This window comes from Nicotiana sylvestris, chromosome 5 (assembly GCF_000393655.2).
Source record: "Nicotiana sylvestris chromosome 5, ASM39365v2, whole genome shotgun sequence".
NCBI lineage: Eukaryota > Viridiplantae > Streptophyta > Magnoliopsida > Solanales > Solanaceae > Nicotiana > Nicotiana sylvestris.
The window spans coordinates 13,858,048-13,875,590 of record NC_091061.1 but is presented as its reverse complement, the minus strand read 5'-3'; the positions used below and the strand labels follow the sequence as shown (position 1 = coordinate 13,875,590).

General features: G+C 34.7%; 1 protein-coding gene across 1 annotated transcript; it reads right to left on the bottom strand.

Moving 5' to 3' along the window:
- Positions 1-15,386: 15,386 nt before the first annotated feature.
- LOC104230805 (heavy metal-associated isoprenylated plant protein 23-like) lies at positions 15,387-16,857 on the bottom strand. Its single transcript, XM_009783689.2, has 2 exons — positions 16,577-16,857; positions 15,387-15,761 (listed from the first exon to the last, which is right to left on the bottom strand). Exons 1-2 carry the CDS (start codon positions 16,734-16,736, stop codon positions 15,463-15,465), a joined length of 459 nt encoding a protein of 152 aa, XP_009781991.1. The 5' UTR covers positions 16,737-16,857; the 3' UTR covers positions 15,387-15,462.
- Positions 16,858-17,543: the final 686 nt, after the last annotated feature.

Sequence of the window (17,543 nt, the reverse complement as noted above, 5' to 3'; positions counted from 1 at the left end):
TTTGTGGGATCAATTCTTGTAGCTAGTGGAGTTTTCCTACAACAACAGTTATCAGTCGAGCATTCAGATGGCTCCCTATGAGGCATTATATGGTAGACGGTGTCAATCGTTGGTTGGATGGTTTGAGCCGGGGTAGGCTCGGTTATTGGGTACATATTTGGTACAGGATGCCTTGGATAAGGTTAAGATCATTCAGGATAGACTTTGCACAGCTCAGTCTAGGAAGAAGAGCTATGCCGACCGTAGGGTTCGTGATGTGGCATTCATGGTCGGAGAGAGAGTGTTGCTTCAGGTATCACCCATGAAAGGTGTAATGAGGTTTGGAAAGAAGGGCCAGTTGAGCCATAGGTATATCGGCCTTTTGAGATCCTTGAGCGAGTGGGAGAGGTGGCCTACAAAATTGTGTTGCCACCTGGTTTATCAGCAGTCCATCTGGTGTTCCATGTGTCCATGCTCCGGAAATATCACAGTGATCCATCCCACATGTTAGATTTCAGCACTGTCTAGTTGGACAAGGATTTGACCTATAAGGAGGAGCCGGTAGCTATTCTAGACGGGTAGGTTCGTTGAGATCGAAGAGTTATCCTTCAGTTCGAGTGTAGTGGAGAGGTCAACCTGTTGAGGCAACTACCTGGGAGTCTGAGTCCGATATGCGGAGTAGATATTCCCACCTTTTTACCAGCTCATGTACTTTTCTATGTCCATTCGAGGACGAACCATTGTTTTAGAGGTGGAGAATGTGATGATCCAAAAGATCATCTTATGTTTTAGAACTCGATTCTACGTTATTAAGCCATAAAAATCTCTTTTTATACCATCTTCGATTTGCGTGCATAGTTCGGGTGTGTTTCCGAAAAGCTTTTATGTTGAAAGTTGATGAAAATAACAATTTTTTCCTTAAAAGTTGATTTTAGTTGACTTCGGTCAACATTTTGAGTAAACCTGGACTCGCATTTTGACGGTCCCGGTGGGTCCGTAATGAAATATGGGATCTGGGCGTATGTCCGCAATCGAATTTCGAGGTCCCTAGCTCGAGATATGAATTTTTGTTAAAAATTGAGAGTCTGAAAAATCTAATGGTTTTTAAAAATTGATTGATGTTTTGCCCTGTTGATACTAGGTCCGTATTTTGGTCCCGGAGCCCGGTATAGGTTCAATATAATATTTATAACTTATCTGTAAAATTTGGTGAGAAACAAAAGTGGTTTGACATGATTCGGACGTCCGATTGTGAAGTTAGAAGTTTTAAAGCTTTCTTGAAAATTTCATTCGATTTGGTGTTCAATTAGTAATTTTAGGTATTATTTTGGCAATTTGATCGTGCGAGCAAATTCGTATGATGTTTTAGGACTGATGTGCATGTTTGGTTTGGAGCCCCGAGGGCTCGAGTGAGTTTCGAATAGGCTTCGGGATGTTTTGAACTTGGGAAAAATCTGGTTTTTCTGTAGTCAGTGTTTTCTGGTTTCCTTCTTCGTGTTTGCGAAGCTACTCTCGCGAACGCGAAGTGTGAGCAGGTTTGGGGATGGTTTTATTCTACGCGAACGCGAGGCCACGATCGCGAATGCGGAGCACTGGGGGGCCTACTCTCCGCGAACGCGACCGGCAACACACGAACGCGTAGAGCTATTAGAGGTGGGCTGGAAATCAATGGGCTGTTCTACGCGAATGCGAGCCAAGGCTCGCGAATGAGATGGCCAGGGGGCACATACCATCGCGAACGCGTGCAACCTTTCGCGAATGCATAGGCCTTCTGGGCCGCTATCCTTTGCGAATGCGGCAGACCCTTCACGAACGCCAACGCGGCAGGCCCTTCGCGAACGCAAAGAAGGCCTGCCCAGTTATTGAAAATAGCATCAAAAAGGGGATTTTTTTTTCATTCTTTCAAAAATTTCAAAACAAGAAGACCTAGAGGCGATTTTTCCAAAATAATTTCTTCCCCAAATTTTTGGTAAGTGATTCTCACCTATTTTCTTTCAATTACCCACTACATTTCATGAACTTTCAACCTAAAATCTAAGATTTCCATTATGGAAATGGGGGTTCAGGAAGAATTGGGTTTTTTTTGTAAATTGAGGATTTAGACCTCGAATTGAGGTCGGATTCCAAAATCAATTATATATTCGGGCTCGATGGTGAATGGGTAAATGAATTTTGGTTCGAACCTCGGGTTTTGACCAAGCAAACCGGGGGTCGATTTTTGATTTTTTGGGGAAAAGTTTGAGAAATCTAAATTTATGCATTGTAGTTGATATCTCTAGCAATAATTGATATTATTGAGTTAATTATGGTAAGATGCGAGTGATTTGGAGGTGGATACTAGAGGAAAAGCGGTAATTGAGCATTGAGTGGCTCGTGGAGCGAGGTAAGTGACGTGTCTAACTTTGACTCGTGGGATTAGGAACCCTTGATTTATTTGCTATATGAAATCCACGTGAGCGACGTATATGTGAGGTGACGAGTACTTATGCGATGCCAATTTGTCAGCTTTTGCCTGTTTCCTTCCCGTTCCTCTTATATTGTCTATTTTTCTGCCTTAACTGCTACATGATTTACTTGTATTTCCATGTTTAATTGTTACTTGATAGACATTGTTTCTCTTTGTTGAAAGTATTAGTTACTTTGTAGCTTTGTTGTCTCCTATTATTTGCTTAAGCCGGTCATCGGTACTTTCAAGGCATATTTTGGATTGGTCTCGCTGAGTAGTATTACTTTTGTAAAGTCTCATCGTGTATAATCTTCCTAATTGTTTTGGTTTGAAGTTGAACCTTGTGAAGGGTTATGTGATTTGAATTATGAAATTTTTGTACTTGCTGAACAACTGATACTGATATGGTGGGATTGGGTTACGCGCTACAACAGGTGGAATAAGGGTGATATATTGAGGAGGAATAAGGGTGAAATGATATGTACGGTGAGAACGGGTTGCACGGCGCAACAGGTGTAATAAGGGTGGATTGTGGTAAAATAAGGGTGAACTGTGATTGTGATTATTGTGATATGAGTGGATCGGGTTGAACACCGCAACACTTTTATCTATATTCTATTGTATATGTTAACAAGGGGAAATAAGAGGGGAATATGGGATGCACGGTGGGATCGGGTTGCACGCCGCAATAACCTATATGTTTATACTTTTCCTTGACTGTGTTAGCTGTACGGTAGTCTTAAATTGCACTTGAGGATTGGTAGTAGCTGAACATTGATAATATGCTTCGAGAACTGTATTCATTTCTTGCAAGTTACTGCTCTATTTTATCCTGTCTTTCTTTCTACTTTTATTATATACTGTATGCAGGTTATATTGTGATTGTCTCGCCGTAGCCTCGTCATTCCTTCGTCGAGGTTAGACTCGCCACTTACCAGTACATGGGGTCGGTTGTACTGATACTGCACTCTGTACTTCTTGTGCAGAATTTGGAGCTGGTTCGAGATGATCGAGAGGTTGGTTATAGGAATTGTCAGCTAGCAGACCCTTCTATATCTCATACTTTACTGTTTTCTTTATTTCGCAAATAATTATATTTTCTTTTGGACAAATATTTGTAGTAAAATCTTTGATTCATGAATTGTGACTCTAGATTCTGGATATTAATAGCATATAATCAAGGTTGTAATTTATTTACGTCTACGTTCATTTCGACTTGTTTCATCTTCCTTATTGTTAATTATTGAAACGTAAAGGAATTGGCTAATAATTTTCTAACGTTGGCTTGCCTAGCAAGTGTGAATTTAGGCGCTATCACGGTCCCGATGGTGGGATTCTGGGTCGTCACAACATTGTACTAAAATATTCAACAATATATAAAGATAATAAGATAATAAAATCGCATAAAATAAATATTATTAATAAGTTACAATGAAATAAATATAATCTAAAATTACTAAGTTGCTAAAATAAGTACGACTAATAAGTACTACTGTTATTTACATGACTAAAAACTAAAAAAAAAAATAAGTTGCGCATTTTATCTAAACCATGGGTACCTTAAATGATAGATATTTAACACTATTGTCATTCCTAGTACAATTGAATTGAATGTCTTTTGTTAGTATTAATATTGATTGGATTTTAGTTTGGATTAGTTTGAGTTACTAATATTTTTGGACTATAAAACTTATTGGAGCATTCAAAGATTATTAGTCCAAACTTGAAATAATACATTAAAAGATAAAATTATAAAAAAGTTTAAGAAATATTTATAAATTACACTACAATAAATATTTTTATGTATTAAATATATTTAAAACTTCCATATATGTAATGTGTGGTTGATTTGATTTCAGTTTGACTTTTCTTAGTTAAAACCAAGCCAAACCAATTATGGTCAGGTTTTTTTCCAACACCTAACCAAATCAAACCAAACCATAGTCAGATTTTTATTTCTCGGTTTGATTCGGATTATTGGTTTGGTGCGGTTTGTCGGTTTCTTTTGTACACCCCTAGTGAATGGATGTTATACACGTATAACAACATTTGATGTTTAAGTATCTTTTGACTGTTATAGACAATAATTATCCAAAGATTATTCCTTTTTCCATTTTAATATTACATATAAAATATAAGAAAATCATTCAAATTTAAAATCTCAAGAGATATGTATATTTTACTAATGACATATTAAAAAAATTAATACACTATTAATAAATCTATAAATAAATGTCAATTCTAAGGCACACATTTTAAAGCTACTAACAATTTTTTTTTTTTCAAGATTGATGAAATAACTTTATAATTGTAGCTTATTTTATAGATTTCATTCTCTTACTAGCGATATAACATTTGAATTGACAAACAAATTATATCCAAACTTTTAGCAAAAGGATATCTGTAGCTTCCCCTTAAAGGCAATCCAAGTGCATAACAATTGAATCTTTTATATAAATATTTTTTGGCATTTATCCAATGAAGAAAATATCATGTGTAAATCCTTAAATCTTATGCACTATGCAAGATGAAAACTTTGTTCAATAAAAAGATTATGGGTATATATATTTTTAGAACTATTATTAGTAATCTTGAAGATTGTATATGACTTTTATTGAGGAGTAGTTCTACAAAAAAGTTTGGCTATAAATATGAATGTTGTTGTTATAAGTGAAAAGCTATTATAGAGAGGTGACTAAAAAAATCAGTTTCAAGAAAATTTTGACTTTTATTGTGAATGGTTATTATGAAACTATTATAGAAAGATTGGACTGTATATATTTGGGTACATATTGCATAAGATACTAGTAAGTCTTTTTTGTATGCAAGGGTATGCTAGTGATTTGATAATAAGGGCTTATTAGGTAATTAAGTTCGTTTATGGTGATTTATAGCTGAGATATTAGAAAATAGGCGCGACTTGGAATTTGGAGATTTTTTTTAATGACCGAGAAATTCGTCTAAAGCTAATTCTTTGGGACAAACCTTTGATACTCGGGATGATGAAATCTTCCTTCTATCTTTCTCCACTTAAATATCAGATCTTGATTTGCTGGCGCATAACTCGAATTCGTGATCTAAGACACAAGTCCTCAAACTAGTGGGGCTTCTTGTCACAAAGGATGGACCACAGTGGTATTATTTTCTTCTTCCCAGCTAGAAGAGGGATCGTAGAAATTAGACCTCAAGACTAAAAGCTAAAGCCTCAATCATACGAGAGAGATATTGTTGTACTATAATTTGACTTGAAATAGGAGATCAACAGTTTGCCCCTATCAATAATGGCTACAAAACTTACAATCTTCGGCTAAGAACCATTATAGTAGCTAGGGGAGGGAAGGGTAGTTTTTGGTCCTTTCATGTATCATATAACATCAATCATTTCGTGAGTAAATGCTCTAGAAAAATTATTGAGAGAAAGAATATTAATTAATTCCAAGGTACTACGAAAATTTAAAAAGAAGTGAAGACTTCTAGATTGGAGTTGTTATACAAATAGCCGGTCAAATTAATTGTCTATTTTTTCTAGCCGGTATATGTAAAATATACATTGTTATACACATATTATACATTAGGTGGACGGTTATTTGGGTTAATTGTTCTTTTAAAATTTTTATCTTACATATATTTTGGAACAATGGTAAAGTTTCGAACCGTGGAATCATCTATTGATCAGGATAAGTTGTCTACATCACATCCCTTGGGGTGCGGCCCTTTCTCGGACCTGCGTGAAAACGAAATACTTCGTACACCTAGCTAATCTTAAATAAGCGATAATGTATGTGTTGCTATAGAAAATTGAGCAATTTATGCAATATACCTACCTAATACAAAATAATTACCCGTTTCTACCTACTCTCAAACTAGTTACACTAAATACTTATCCGACCAAAAGTATTTACCCGCATACCCAACTTCATAATTTATTCTTCTACTGCAACTACCCTGCACTTATCCCCATCTTTTTCTTCTTCTTTTCTCTTTTTTTTTCCTTTCTGGCTGAAGCTTATATTTGGTTCCAAACGTTTATGTCCCCTCTGTTCTTTTATAAAAAAAGTTTCAAAGTAGGCTTTCTCTATACTTAGTAGTTATGCTGATTTTTCATTTTAATTTACCGGTGATGATTTAGAGTTTGAAAAAGGTCAAATGCATAGACAACCCTCTAAATCTATGCGAATATTTAATTTAGCCCTCCAAATTAAATCTATAACCATTTGAACACTTATGTGTATTTGAATATCCACCATTGTTGGGCTTGAAGTTTAATTTTATTTTTGAATATTTCTTGTTTGATTCAAAGTGGGTGTTGTTAAATATTGATTATAGTACCTTCTGGAAGTTCATACTGAAATTTGATACCAATTGGAGCTGTTTTGAGGTGATTGAGATCGAAATTTTCAACTTAAAATCGAAGAAGAACATAGCTATCCAATAATATACTGCTACGGTATACAATATGCCGTAAGAGTATATAGCTATACTGCAACAGTATACTATTATAGTTTACAATATACTGCAACGGTATATTGTAATAATCGAAGAAGAACACAATTACCTAACAATATACCGCTATAGTATACAATATACTATAGGAGTATATAGTTATGCTGCAACAGTATACTATTATAGTATACAATATATTATTATAGTATACTATAATAATATACAATATACTGTAACAGTATGCTGCAATAGTATGTAATATACTATAATAGTATACTTATTACCAGTAAATTCACTTATCTTTTCCCTTTTAATTTGCTTTAAGTTTTTACCCGGTGTGAGGAGCAAATTGAAAATGCAAAAAAATAATAATATTATAATATGCTATATAATATAACGATATACTCTTATAATTAGATCCTTTTAGATTTTTTTGAAATTTTTATTGACAACTGATATTATTTTAGTTTAATAATTGAATTAAATTTTTTTGAACTCTTTGCGTACAATTGTATACCCTGTTGATATATCTATATACTATACTTGTATCATATGTTAGTTAATATTATTTGTTTGTATTAGCTACATTTGATTTTTCTTTTGTAATAGTATAAAAAAAGAATAATAAAATTAGAAAAGGAAAAATGTGGGTCCCTAGAAAAAGAAAAAGAAGTTAAATAAAATTAGAAAAGGAAAAAAGAAAAAAATAAGAAAAAAACAAGAAAAAAGAAAAGGAGAAAAGAAAAAAAAGAAGAAGAAAAGAAGCATAGAAATAAAAAAGAATTGGAGAATAAAGAAAAAATTCCCCACAAAAACTACTATAGGTAGAAAATGTAATTAGTTTATGGGTAGAAAAACAAATGGGTAGACAAGGATAAATAATTTTATTTTTGTGGATAACTGTGTCAAAATCCCTAGAAAATTGTCATGAAGAATAAAATAAGAAATTTAAATTAAATATTTCCAAAATTTTAAAAATAGCTAGATAACCTTTTTAAAACAGATTAAAATGAAAATAATACCAACTATAAATCTAAATAAAATAATTTTCCTTTCCTATTTATAGAAGGTAATGACGTATGTCAATCTCTTTTCGGCTGTAATTCAGCTATTATTCCTAGTTGTGACATCAAAAAAGAAAAGAAGAACGAAAAATAAAAAATATAGAATGCGAAGTTATATCCGATCTAGTACTAAAGTTTAATCTTGTCAAGCTGTGAAGTCTCTTCGTTAAGTGTTCATTACTAGCAATTTTCCATCATTTTCTTTGTCCAAATCACCAACAATTAAATTATTGATGTGGACAACGTACAACAACTATTATTAATTAAGAACACCATGTTATAAAACTTCAATTCTTTTCCTGTACACCTAGGGGGTCATTTGTTTGGAAAATAAGTTATCCTATGATCAATTATTCCGATATTATTATATTGGGATTAATTATTTTACCCTTCCATAAGAATAAAAAAAATATTACAATCTCAGAAAATTTAATTTCGAAATTAGTTATACCACGGTTTTATCCCAACCAAATATGAAATAAACTCACCTCAAATTTAATCCCAAGATTAATTATCCCTTATCCATCGTACCAAACAAGCCCTAAAAATTAAAAAGCCTTTGTGGTTGAATTTGATGAATGACTAAAGATATAATTGATCGATGAATTATGACTTAATTATTCTTTTGCTAGGACTCATCCAGTAGAAATAACTAAGAAATTTATGAACAACTTTGTATGTTCTAAGAAGATGATGCTAGGCTAGAAACTCGTATTTTAGTCGTAGTATTACACTTTAATTATTGTATTTTATGTGTGTTTGAGTTTAAATGACAGTGAATTACTTAGTACGTATTTTATGTCGTGCAGGAAGTGATTCCGAGTTCAAAAGTTAATTTGGAGCTAAATCGATCAATTTGGAGCTTTAAAGTCTGAGTAAAAGCCCAATAAATTAAGCCGAGATCGTGTTCGAAGGTCGTGTACTAAGTCTGGATGTCAAAAGAGGATGAAACAACTTCACTCTGAGAAATTAACACTGCCGCGCCTCAGGGCGCGACGCGGCAGTGTAAAAATGGCATGACGAAGAAAAATGCACCCCCGCTGATAAACTCCACAGGCGCGGCGCGTGGTGCATCTGTGCAAAAAGCTGCAGAGTATTTCCTACTTCGGCTTAGAAATAGTAGATTCATTCGAGGTTGTTTCTACACGATATAAATACACAAATAAACACGATTTTGAGGGGGTGACCTAACATGGAGAGGAAAACAAAAGTGCAAAACACTCGGGAGCATGGATTTGATCAATTCTTCTATTCCTTTTCCAGTATTCATTGAATTTATATTTGAAAACATTATTTTTGATGATTGTATGAACATGAGCGGCTAAGAACCCTTTTGTTTTGTGGTCATGGGTGCTACATGAATATTGATGTTTGAAATTTAAATTGACGAATTCGATTTTATCATATTGGGTTGTCGATTCAATTCTGATTTTAATTATTTTGATGAGTAGCTAACAGTAAAATACTATCTACGAATATAGAGTTGAACTCGAAAGTGGGAATTCTAGATTGCATATAGAATTAAATAGAGCAAGTTCTTGAACCTGGGCATCGGGGAACAGATTCGCAATTAGGATAGATATATACCTAATTGCCTTGCTTGGTTGAAATACAGGAATTGTAAATGCATTCTTGTTAATCTTAATTCCATAAACATATAGGCATTAAGTTAGCTTGAATAGGCGAGTAAGAACTCGACGAATTCTTATGAGTAATATCAACCCTGCCAATCAACAATCCAGATAAATCAATTAGTCATTTTAAGCCAAGAATGCAACATGATTGTTAGCTAACCTGTGACTCTAGAATATCCTCTCCTACTGATTGTTATCCGAAATTGCTTAAATGTTGTGGTTGATTTCTAGTTATTTCATTGCTTGATAGTTTTAGATAGTAAATTAGTCACTTATATATTTTGTGAGAAATCTCTTGAATCGAGAAATTATTTGAGTTTGAATCAGTAAAAAGTTAATCATAAGTCTTCGTGGGAATGATACTCTACTCACTACTCTATTACTTGACGACCACGTATATTTACGTAAGTGTTTTTGGTCACAACAAGTTTTTAGTGGTGTTGCCGGGGACTTAGAAATTAGCTACTTGACTGAGTTAAGCTTTTAGTATTTATTTTTTCAAGCTCTAATTTTCAGTTTACCTTGTTTGTGTTAACGCATGCTCTTCTCTTGAATGCGGAGGAGTAGAAGCGCAAACAATCTTTGTCCTCTTGATCCTGAAATTGAACGAGCACTTCACAGAATGAGGAGTGAAGTCGAAGCTAGAACTAGAGTAGAAGGAGAGTTGGACATCGTAGTTCAACCACAACCAATAAATATGACAGGTAATGAAGAGCGTCCGGTGATAGAACCAGCCAGGCCCAATCTTGTTAATATGACTCAGGCTATTGTGAAGCCTGATATCACGGGATATTTTGAAAGTATATGGTACAGGTGATTCAGTCTACAGGTCAATATGTGGGTCTATCTCTTGAAGACCCACAAAAGCACATTCAGAACTTCTTGGAAATTACGGACACTTATAATTATTCGGACGTTTCCAAGGACTATGTCAGGTTGACACTGTTTCCCTTTTCACTGCTGGGGGAAGCTAAGGAATGGTTGCAAAAGGAGCGGGCGAACTCAATCCACACTTGGGATGATCTAGCAAGAAAATTCTTAATCGAGTTTTTCCCCACTAAGAAGACAAAGTCGCTGAGGAGCCACATTCTTGGGTTCCAACAGCGGGATGGTGAGACACTTCGTCAAGCTTGGGAAAGATACAAGAAGCTACATTAGAGATTGCCCGCATCATTGTCAGACTGATGAAGTGTTGGGTCATACTTTTGTTGATGGGCTAGACGAGGCATCAAAGATGAATCTTGATGTAGTTACTTGGCGAGACCATATAGTGAAATCCAGCTCCTGCTAAACAACTTCACTACTAATGATCATAACTGGCAAGGAGATGGGGACTCACGAAGAGCAATTAAACATAAAGCAGGCGGTGTGATTGAACTTGATGACTTCTCAGCCATGAGAGTGGATATAGAAAAGTTGGCAAATTAGATGAATAGAATGACAATGCAACAAATACAACAGATGCAATATGTACAACAAATGTCTAGCTACTTGCTGCAAACTATGTGGTGACAGTCACATGAGTGACATGTGCCTCATGAATCCTGAATTTATTTACTATGTGGGGCAATAGAGCAGGGTACCGATGAACCAGCATGCACAATATAGGAACAGTTACAATCCAAATTAGAAAAATCGTGGCTGAAATTTAGTGAAGCATGGTGAATAATTAATGCATTTGATGCTATTGTGAATGTGTGAGGTATATTTGCATTTTTCTTTCCTTTTCTATGTACAACAGTCAGATAATTGGACTCGAACTTGATATTATGTTTACAATGAACAAGTCATCTATATATCTTACATTCCCTCTTTAACATTTGTTGGATATTGGATCATGTGTCGCCTCATGTGAGCTGACCCGACCAGGTTAAATAAGAAAAGAGTAGGAAAAGTTATTATCTAGAGAGAAGTTACCACCAGGTTACGTTAAAAAAAGTTAGGAATAATTTTCTCATAACTTCTATTTTCTCTTCCCTAAAAACAGAAATCACCGATCTCTCTAGGATTGAGGATTGAAAAATTCCCTTTTTCCTTCTTTTCCATGGACAGAGAATATGTGCTCTCATTCTCCACACGAACAAACACACAAAGCAAAAGAGGATATTTAGTTTTGTGGATCAAACTCAGTTCTATAGTGAATTGAAGTTTGGCTTGGTGCTATCTTTCTTTTGTGTGTGTGGTGAGTTCAACGATTTTTTCGTTGCATTAACAGGTACACAATTATTGTTCTTGCCTCGCAATTTGTTCTAATTAACAACATTAAACAGTTGATCACTCTTCTAGTTTTCATTAAACTGTATTATTAGTCATTGCCTTTTTTCGCTTTTAGTACTGAAGAAAGCCTAATAATTTCTCCCCCTTCCCTTTTGGAAACTACACCAAACCCAAGAAAGATCACCCAAAACGTGGGTACTGGGGCCAGTTGTTTGAAATATAGTTTCCGATTGCATGTATACATCAATAATGTAATTGAGGCGTAACCCTGCAACGATAAAAGTTGCCGCAATATGACTAGAAGATTATGGTTTCAAAAAGGGGAAATTTGTTGGCCCAAGTGAAGGATTGTTTTGAAGATTGACAAAGAAAGCTCAGGCATAAACCATGTCCATCTCTTGTGTGCATAGACACGGGAAAATTCGAGCATGTGGGATGCACGTGAAGGAGATAAGTTCAACTTGGTATAATTAATATCTTCTGATCGAAAAGGTTGCATAAGTTATAAAGAGAAGGACTCCTTGATCAAAGAGAACACTATTCAAAGATAAGGGAGGAGTTAAAAGTTGAGATCAACTAGAACTCTAGTTATTTCTTAATCTACTAACTCTGTATATTGTAGGATGTTCTAATTTTACAGGTACGCACAAACGCAAAAGTTAAACGTGAATTGAGAGAAAAATAGCAAGACATTTTACAAGCAGTTCGTTTGTGATTCAAGTGTGCAAACCTGAAGCTACATGAAGCAGATAGAAGAACCAGTTCCAAGAGTCTGTCTTTTATTCTAGTTCAATTGTAGTAGGAATTTTCATATTGTACCTTTCAGCTTTATCTAGAGCCAATTGTAATAGGTATTCAGAGTATTCAAGTTAAAGTTAACTTGAAGTTGTCGCAAGTTATCGCAACAGTTAGAGGTTGTTTGCCACAACGGGATTAGAGCGAATCCTAGGTTTACAAAAGTGTTTTGTAAATGTAGTTTTTGGCTCAGTGATTTAGTGGAGAGTTTGGGAAAATCCTACTGAGAAGTAGGTCGTAGTTTTTTCACCTTTTGAGCCAGGTGTTTTTCACGTAAAATACTTGTGTTCCTTACTTTCCGCATTTATTATTTCAGCAGTAGTAGGTTAAGGAACACTTAGAAGAACCAGGTCTTTTCATAATCAGTTTAAGCGAAAAATTGGACACCACACAAATCACTTCCCTCCCCCCTCCGCCCTTGTATGGTATTGAAGTTAAAACATCAACTGCTTTATCTAGGATTGAGGATTGAAAAATTCCCTCGTCCTTCTTCTCCATGGACAGAGAACATGTGCTCTCATTCTCTATACGAACAAACACACAAAGCAAAAGAGAATATCTAGTTCGTGGATCAAACCCTGTTTTCTAGTGAATCGAAGCTGAGATTGGTGCTATCTTTTTTTTGATAGTGAATTCAACTATTCTTCCATTGCGTTAACAGGTACACACTTATTATTCTCTCGCCTCGCAATTTGTTCTATTAACATTAAGCAGTTTATGACTCTTCTAGTTTTCATTCAAGTGTATCATTAGTCATTGCCTTTTTTCGCTTTTAGTGCCGAAGGAAGCCTAACAAGTTCCCCTCCCCTTTTGGAAACTCCACCTAATCCAAGAAAGATCACCCAAAACGTGGGCATTGGGGCCAGTTGTTTGAAATATAGTTTCCGATTGAATGTATACATCAATATTGTAAATGAGGTGTGCCCCGCAACGATAAAAGTTGTTGCTGTATAGCTAGGAGATTATGGTTTCAAAAGTCGTGAGCATAGATAACGTATAAGTTGCGTACATAATATTCAATATAGTCCGATTCTATCTTAGACCTGGCACATAATAAAGCTTAGTGTATTGAGTTGTCCTTTTTTTATTAATAGCGCAAATAATTTTGCATTATTGATATATAGGAGCCTCTCAACTCAAACAAACTTCTTTAATTGCTTGAGGGAATGTTATGAACAGCTGTGTACGACGTGAGAGGAAAATCTTCTTCATCATCATCCCACCTAGTATATATCATCAAAAGAAAACCATAACCACCACATTGTAGTAATATAGTACCATTCCATGTATTTGACAGAAAAGGGAAACGTTCCAAACAACATTTTATAATTCTAAAAGTAGGTTTTCTACAACAACCAATTCTAAACTCATCAACCAGTTCCAATCACCAAAGAATTTAGGCTGAATACATACGGAGACACTTAAAGTTGGCACGATTTTTCATTTAGATGCCTAAACTTAAGGGTGTTCCTATTGAGCATTTATGCTGCCCGAAACTTATTTCAATTAAGCACTTCTTGCTAAGTTGGCACATAAAGTGAGTTTTACCCAATATAAGCACGTGAAGAGCCAAAAAAAAAAAAAATCTTTCTTTTTTTCCCTCCTCCTTCTCCTCCTTCTTCTTCTTCTTCTTTCTCTCCACCACCATTTCCACCATTGCTTCCTCCACTTTTACCATTGTTGTGCCTCCACCATTGATTTAGTTGAAAAGTCTGAACCAACAATTGTCCCTATTGATTAAAACTGAAATGAGTCCGAGTTCTTCATTTAAAATCAAAACACCATTAATGGGGTCTTTAAAAAACTTAAAGGCTTAAAATGGGTTACTTAATTTGATGAAAGTTGGGGTTGTCTTTGGGTCGTTGTAGGGAATCTTTAGCTGAAGTTATAACAAATTTGGAGGAGTTTCTCTTAAAAATTTGGATTAAAATCATGATTGGAACAAGAACACACATGATGATAGTGAAGAACACCAAGAACACTGATTTCCAGAACAAATGTGTCATTTGTTTTTAAAATGTATTCTTTCTTGGGTGTAAATTAAGTTTTTCTTTTCTTCTTGAGAATGTTATTTTTATTTTGTTTATTAAATAGATTTAACATAGTTTTTCCCTTTTTTTAACTCAAAATGATATATGTCTTTTTTTTATTCGTTATTCGCCACGTCAGCATCGAGTGCATTACACAAACTTTGTAAGTTTGGCTAATTGTCAAAGAAGTACTTAATTGGAATAAGTTTTGGGTAGTATAAGTGCTCAATAGGAACACCCTTAAGTTTAGGTGTCTAAATGAAAATTCATGCCAACTTTAAGTGTCAGAATCCGTATGTATTCAGCCAAGAATGTATCCAAAAAATCACCATGCACTACCAAAAACAACAATAACAAAACCAGGGTAATTCTACAAGTAGGTCTGGAGAGGGTAATGCGTACACACACCTTATTCCTACCTTGTAAAGATAGAGAGGTTGTTTCCAATAAATCATCGGCCCACAACGAACAACAAACAATAGCAACAACAAGGTAATATGGTAACAAAAGCGAATGACATAATATGTAATAATAACAAATTAGGAATAAGAAAATACAGGAATAGTACTATTGGTAAGCTTAGGAGAAACTCACGACTATCTGCCAACCATGCACTACCACCTACAAAAAAATTCCCTTATCTCACTTATCAAACCCTATTCCCCTACAAGCTTTCATACTTTCTGGAAGGTAGAAGTTATTCAATGAAATAGTTAATATAGCGCATGCAAACTGAACATATACCATCGTCATATAAAAATTCCATCGAATTTGAAACTGAGCGACATAAACAATAAGAATTCATATAGTTGATCTTAATTTTCACGGAATTTGAGGTACATTTATCGTTGTCGTTACATTATGGAACAAGCATTAGGGTTGTCATCACTGAACATGGTCACATAAGCAGGGTCCTCAAATGTGGAAATTGTTCCAATGGTTGGGTTCTCAACCCTTCTAACATAACCAGGAGGAGCTTTCTTGTCATAAGCTGCTGCAGCATAGGGCTGAGCCACTAAATTGTAGGGCACATAGGGCCAAATTTCAGACTTCTTCCCTGTTGACTTTGCCTTCTTTAACACTTTATTTGCTTCCACATATCCTGTTACTGTCACCTTTTGCTGTTTTCTGTTTATCTCTACTGATTTAACTCCTGCAAACATTACAGAAATTATTTAATTACTTATTGTAATTTAATTTATTATAGCAAGTTAATTACAGTTAACAATTTTATCCGGCTACAAATTAGGTATTACTTTATCGCATTTCAATTTATGTAACACTCTTTTCTTTTTAGTTTATCCTAAAAAAAGTATAACATCTTTTTATATGTAGAAATAATATATATTTTAAGATGACATATAGTCACAGATTTTAGACCGTAGATTTCAATATTTTTTCTCTTTCTTAATCTTCATGACCAATCAAACAAAACAAAATAAAATTTCTCGGGTGGAGGGAGTAATACGTATCATATATTGTATATACAATATAATAATTATGTAAGTTATCTGATTATATAAATAATTTGTGCATGTTGTATAGACCTTAAACTCATGAAGTTAATAAAAACAAAGATCAACTTTTATCAAAGATGCATAGTATAGCAATTTGAACGTGAGAAAATTCAACCCCTATATACATCATATGCGGGTGGGTGGACGCGGGTGTTAATATGGGTTGGTGAACGCGAGTGCAAATGCTATGCGGGACGGTGGACGACGGGTGGACACGAGTGTTGATACGGAGTGGGTGAACGTGGGTGCAAATACTATATGGGGTGGTGCGGGGCGGGGACGGTTTGAAATTTTGCAGGTTAAGATAAAAGCTGCCCCGCATCCGCCTCGCGCTGCACCGGTTGCCATCTATATACATGCCAATGTTGTGAAGAAGATGAGACTCTAATGTAGGAAAATAACAAAAACATCAAATATTATAGCATACTAGCTATATTATTTAAATTCTTACCACTTAATGAAGACAAAGCTTTCTTGACTTTAAGCTCACAGCCATCACAATCCATTCTAACTTTGAGCTCCACAGTCTGAAACTGCTTCTTCTTCTTCTTAGACTTATGACTACTGCTCATCATATCAGAAATATACTCCAAAGTTCCTATAAGTCCCATATTTTCTTTGTTTTTTTAACTTTATTATCAAACAAGCTAAGTAATTAACTAATTATCACAAGTTTAGAACAAGAAAGTGAATACTAGAAACTTTTTTCCTATGCTTAAAACAAAATTTTTAGCAAAGAAAACCCCCAAAGAGAAGGTTTTTCTAAGGCCAAGTAATTAAAATTCCCTCCAATAATGTAATCTTTACTTGCCTTAGAACAAAAAAAGAGAAAGAAAATGGTTTCTAAGGTTACTCTCCTAAATTTGATATTTTTCTTTACACAGGTCTACTTATAGGCCTTTTCTTCTGAACACATGGGAGGAAAAAGAAAGTCCCCCCCGCCCCCCCAACCACACACACACACCAACAACTAAACATGAGCTTTATATTATAAGAAGCTCAATTGCTCATGCAAGCATGGATTTATATTTTATTTGTTTAAACTAAATATATGCACTAGTAGTATCTTACTTTTGATTTAAAGAAGAGAAAACGCGGTCTGTATCATAAAGGAATAATGAGATACAATATTATAGTAATATTTTGTAACCCACAATTTCACTTTATAAGAGTATTATTATTTAGAGAATTTTAAAAATAATGGTTGATATTAAATTTTTTCATGAAATGTTGAAATTTTTTTAGTTGTGAAGTTGTAATTATAGGACTTCGTATCTATCTTCTTATTATGTAAATTCCATAAATAATATTATGAAGAGAAGGAAACAACCCGGTTCACCAATTAAAGCCCCTAAATGATCGTTCAGTGATAAAGAATGTAGGAGTACAGAGACAACCAAGAGATTTGCCTAGAAGTA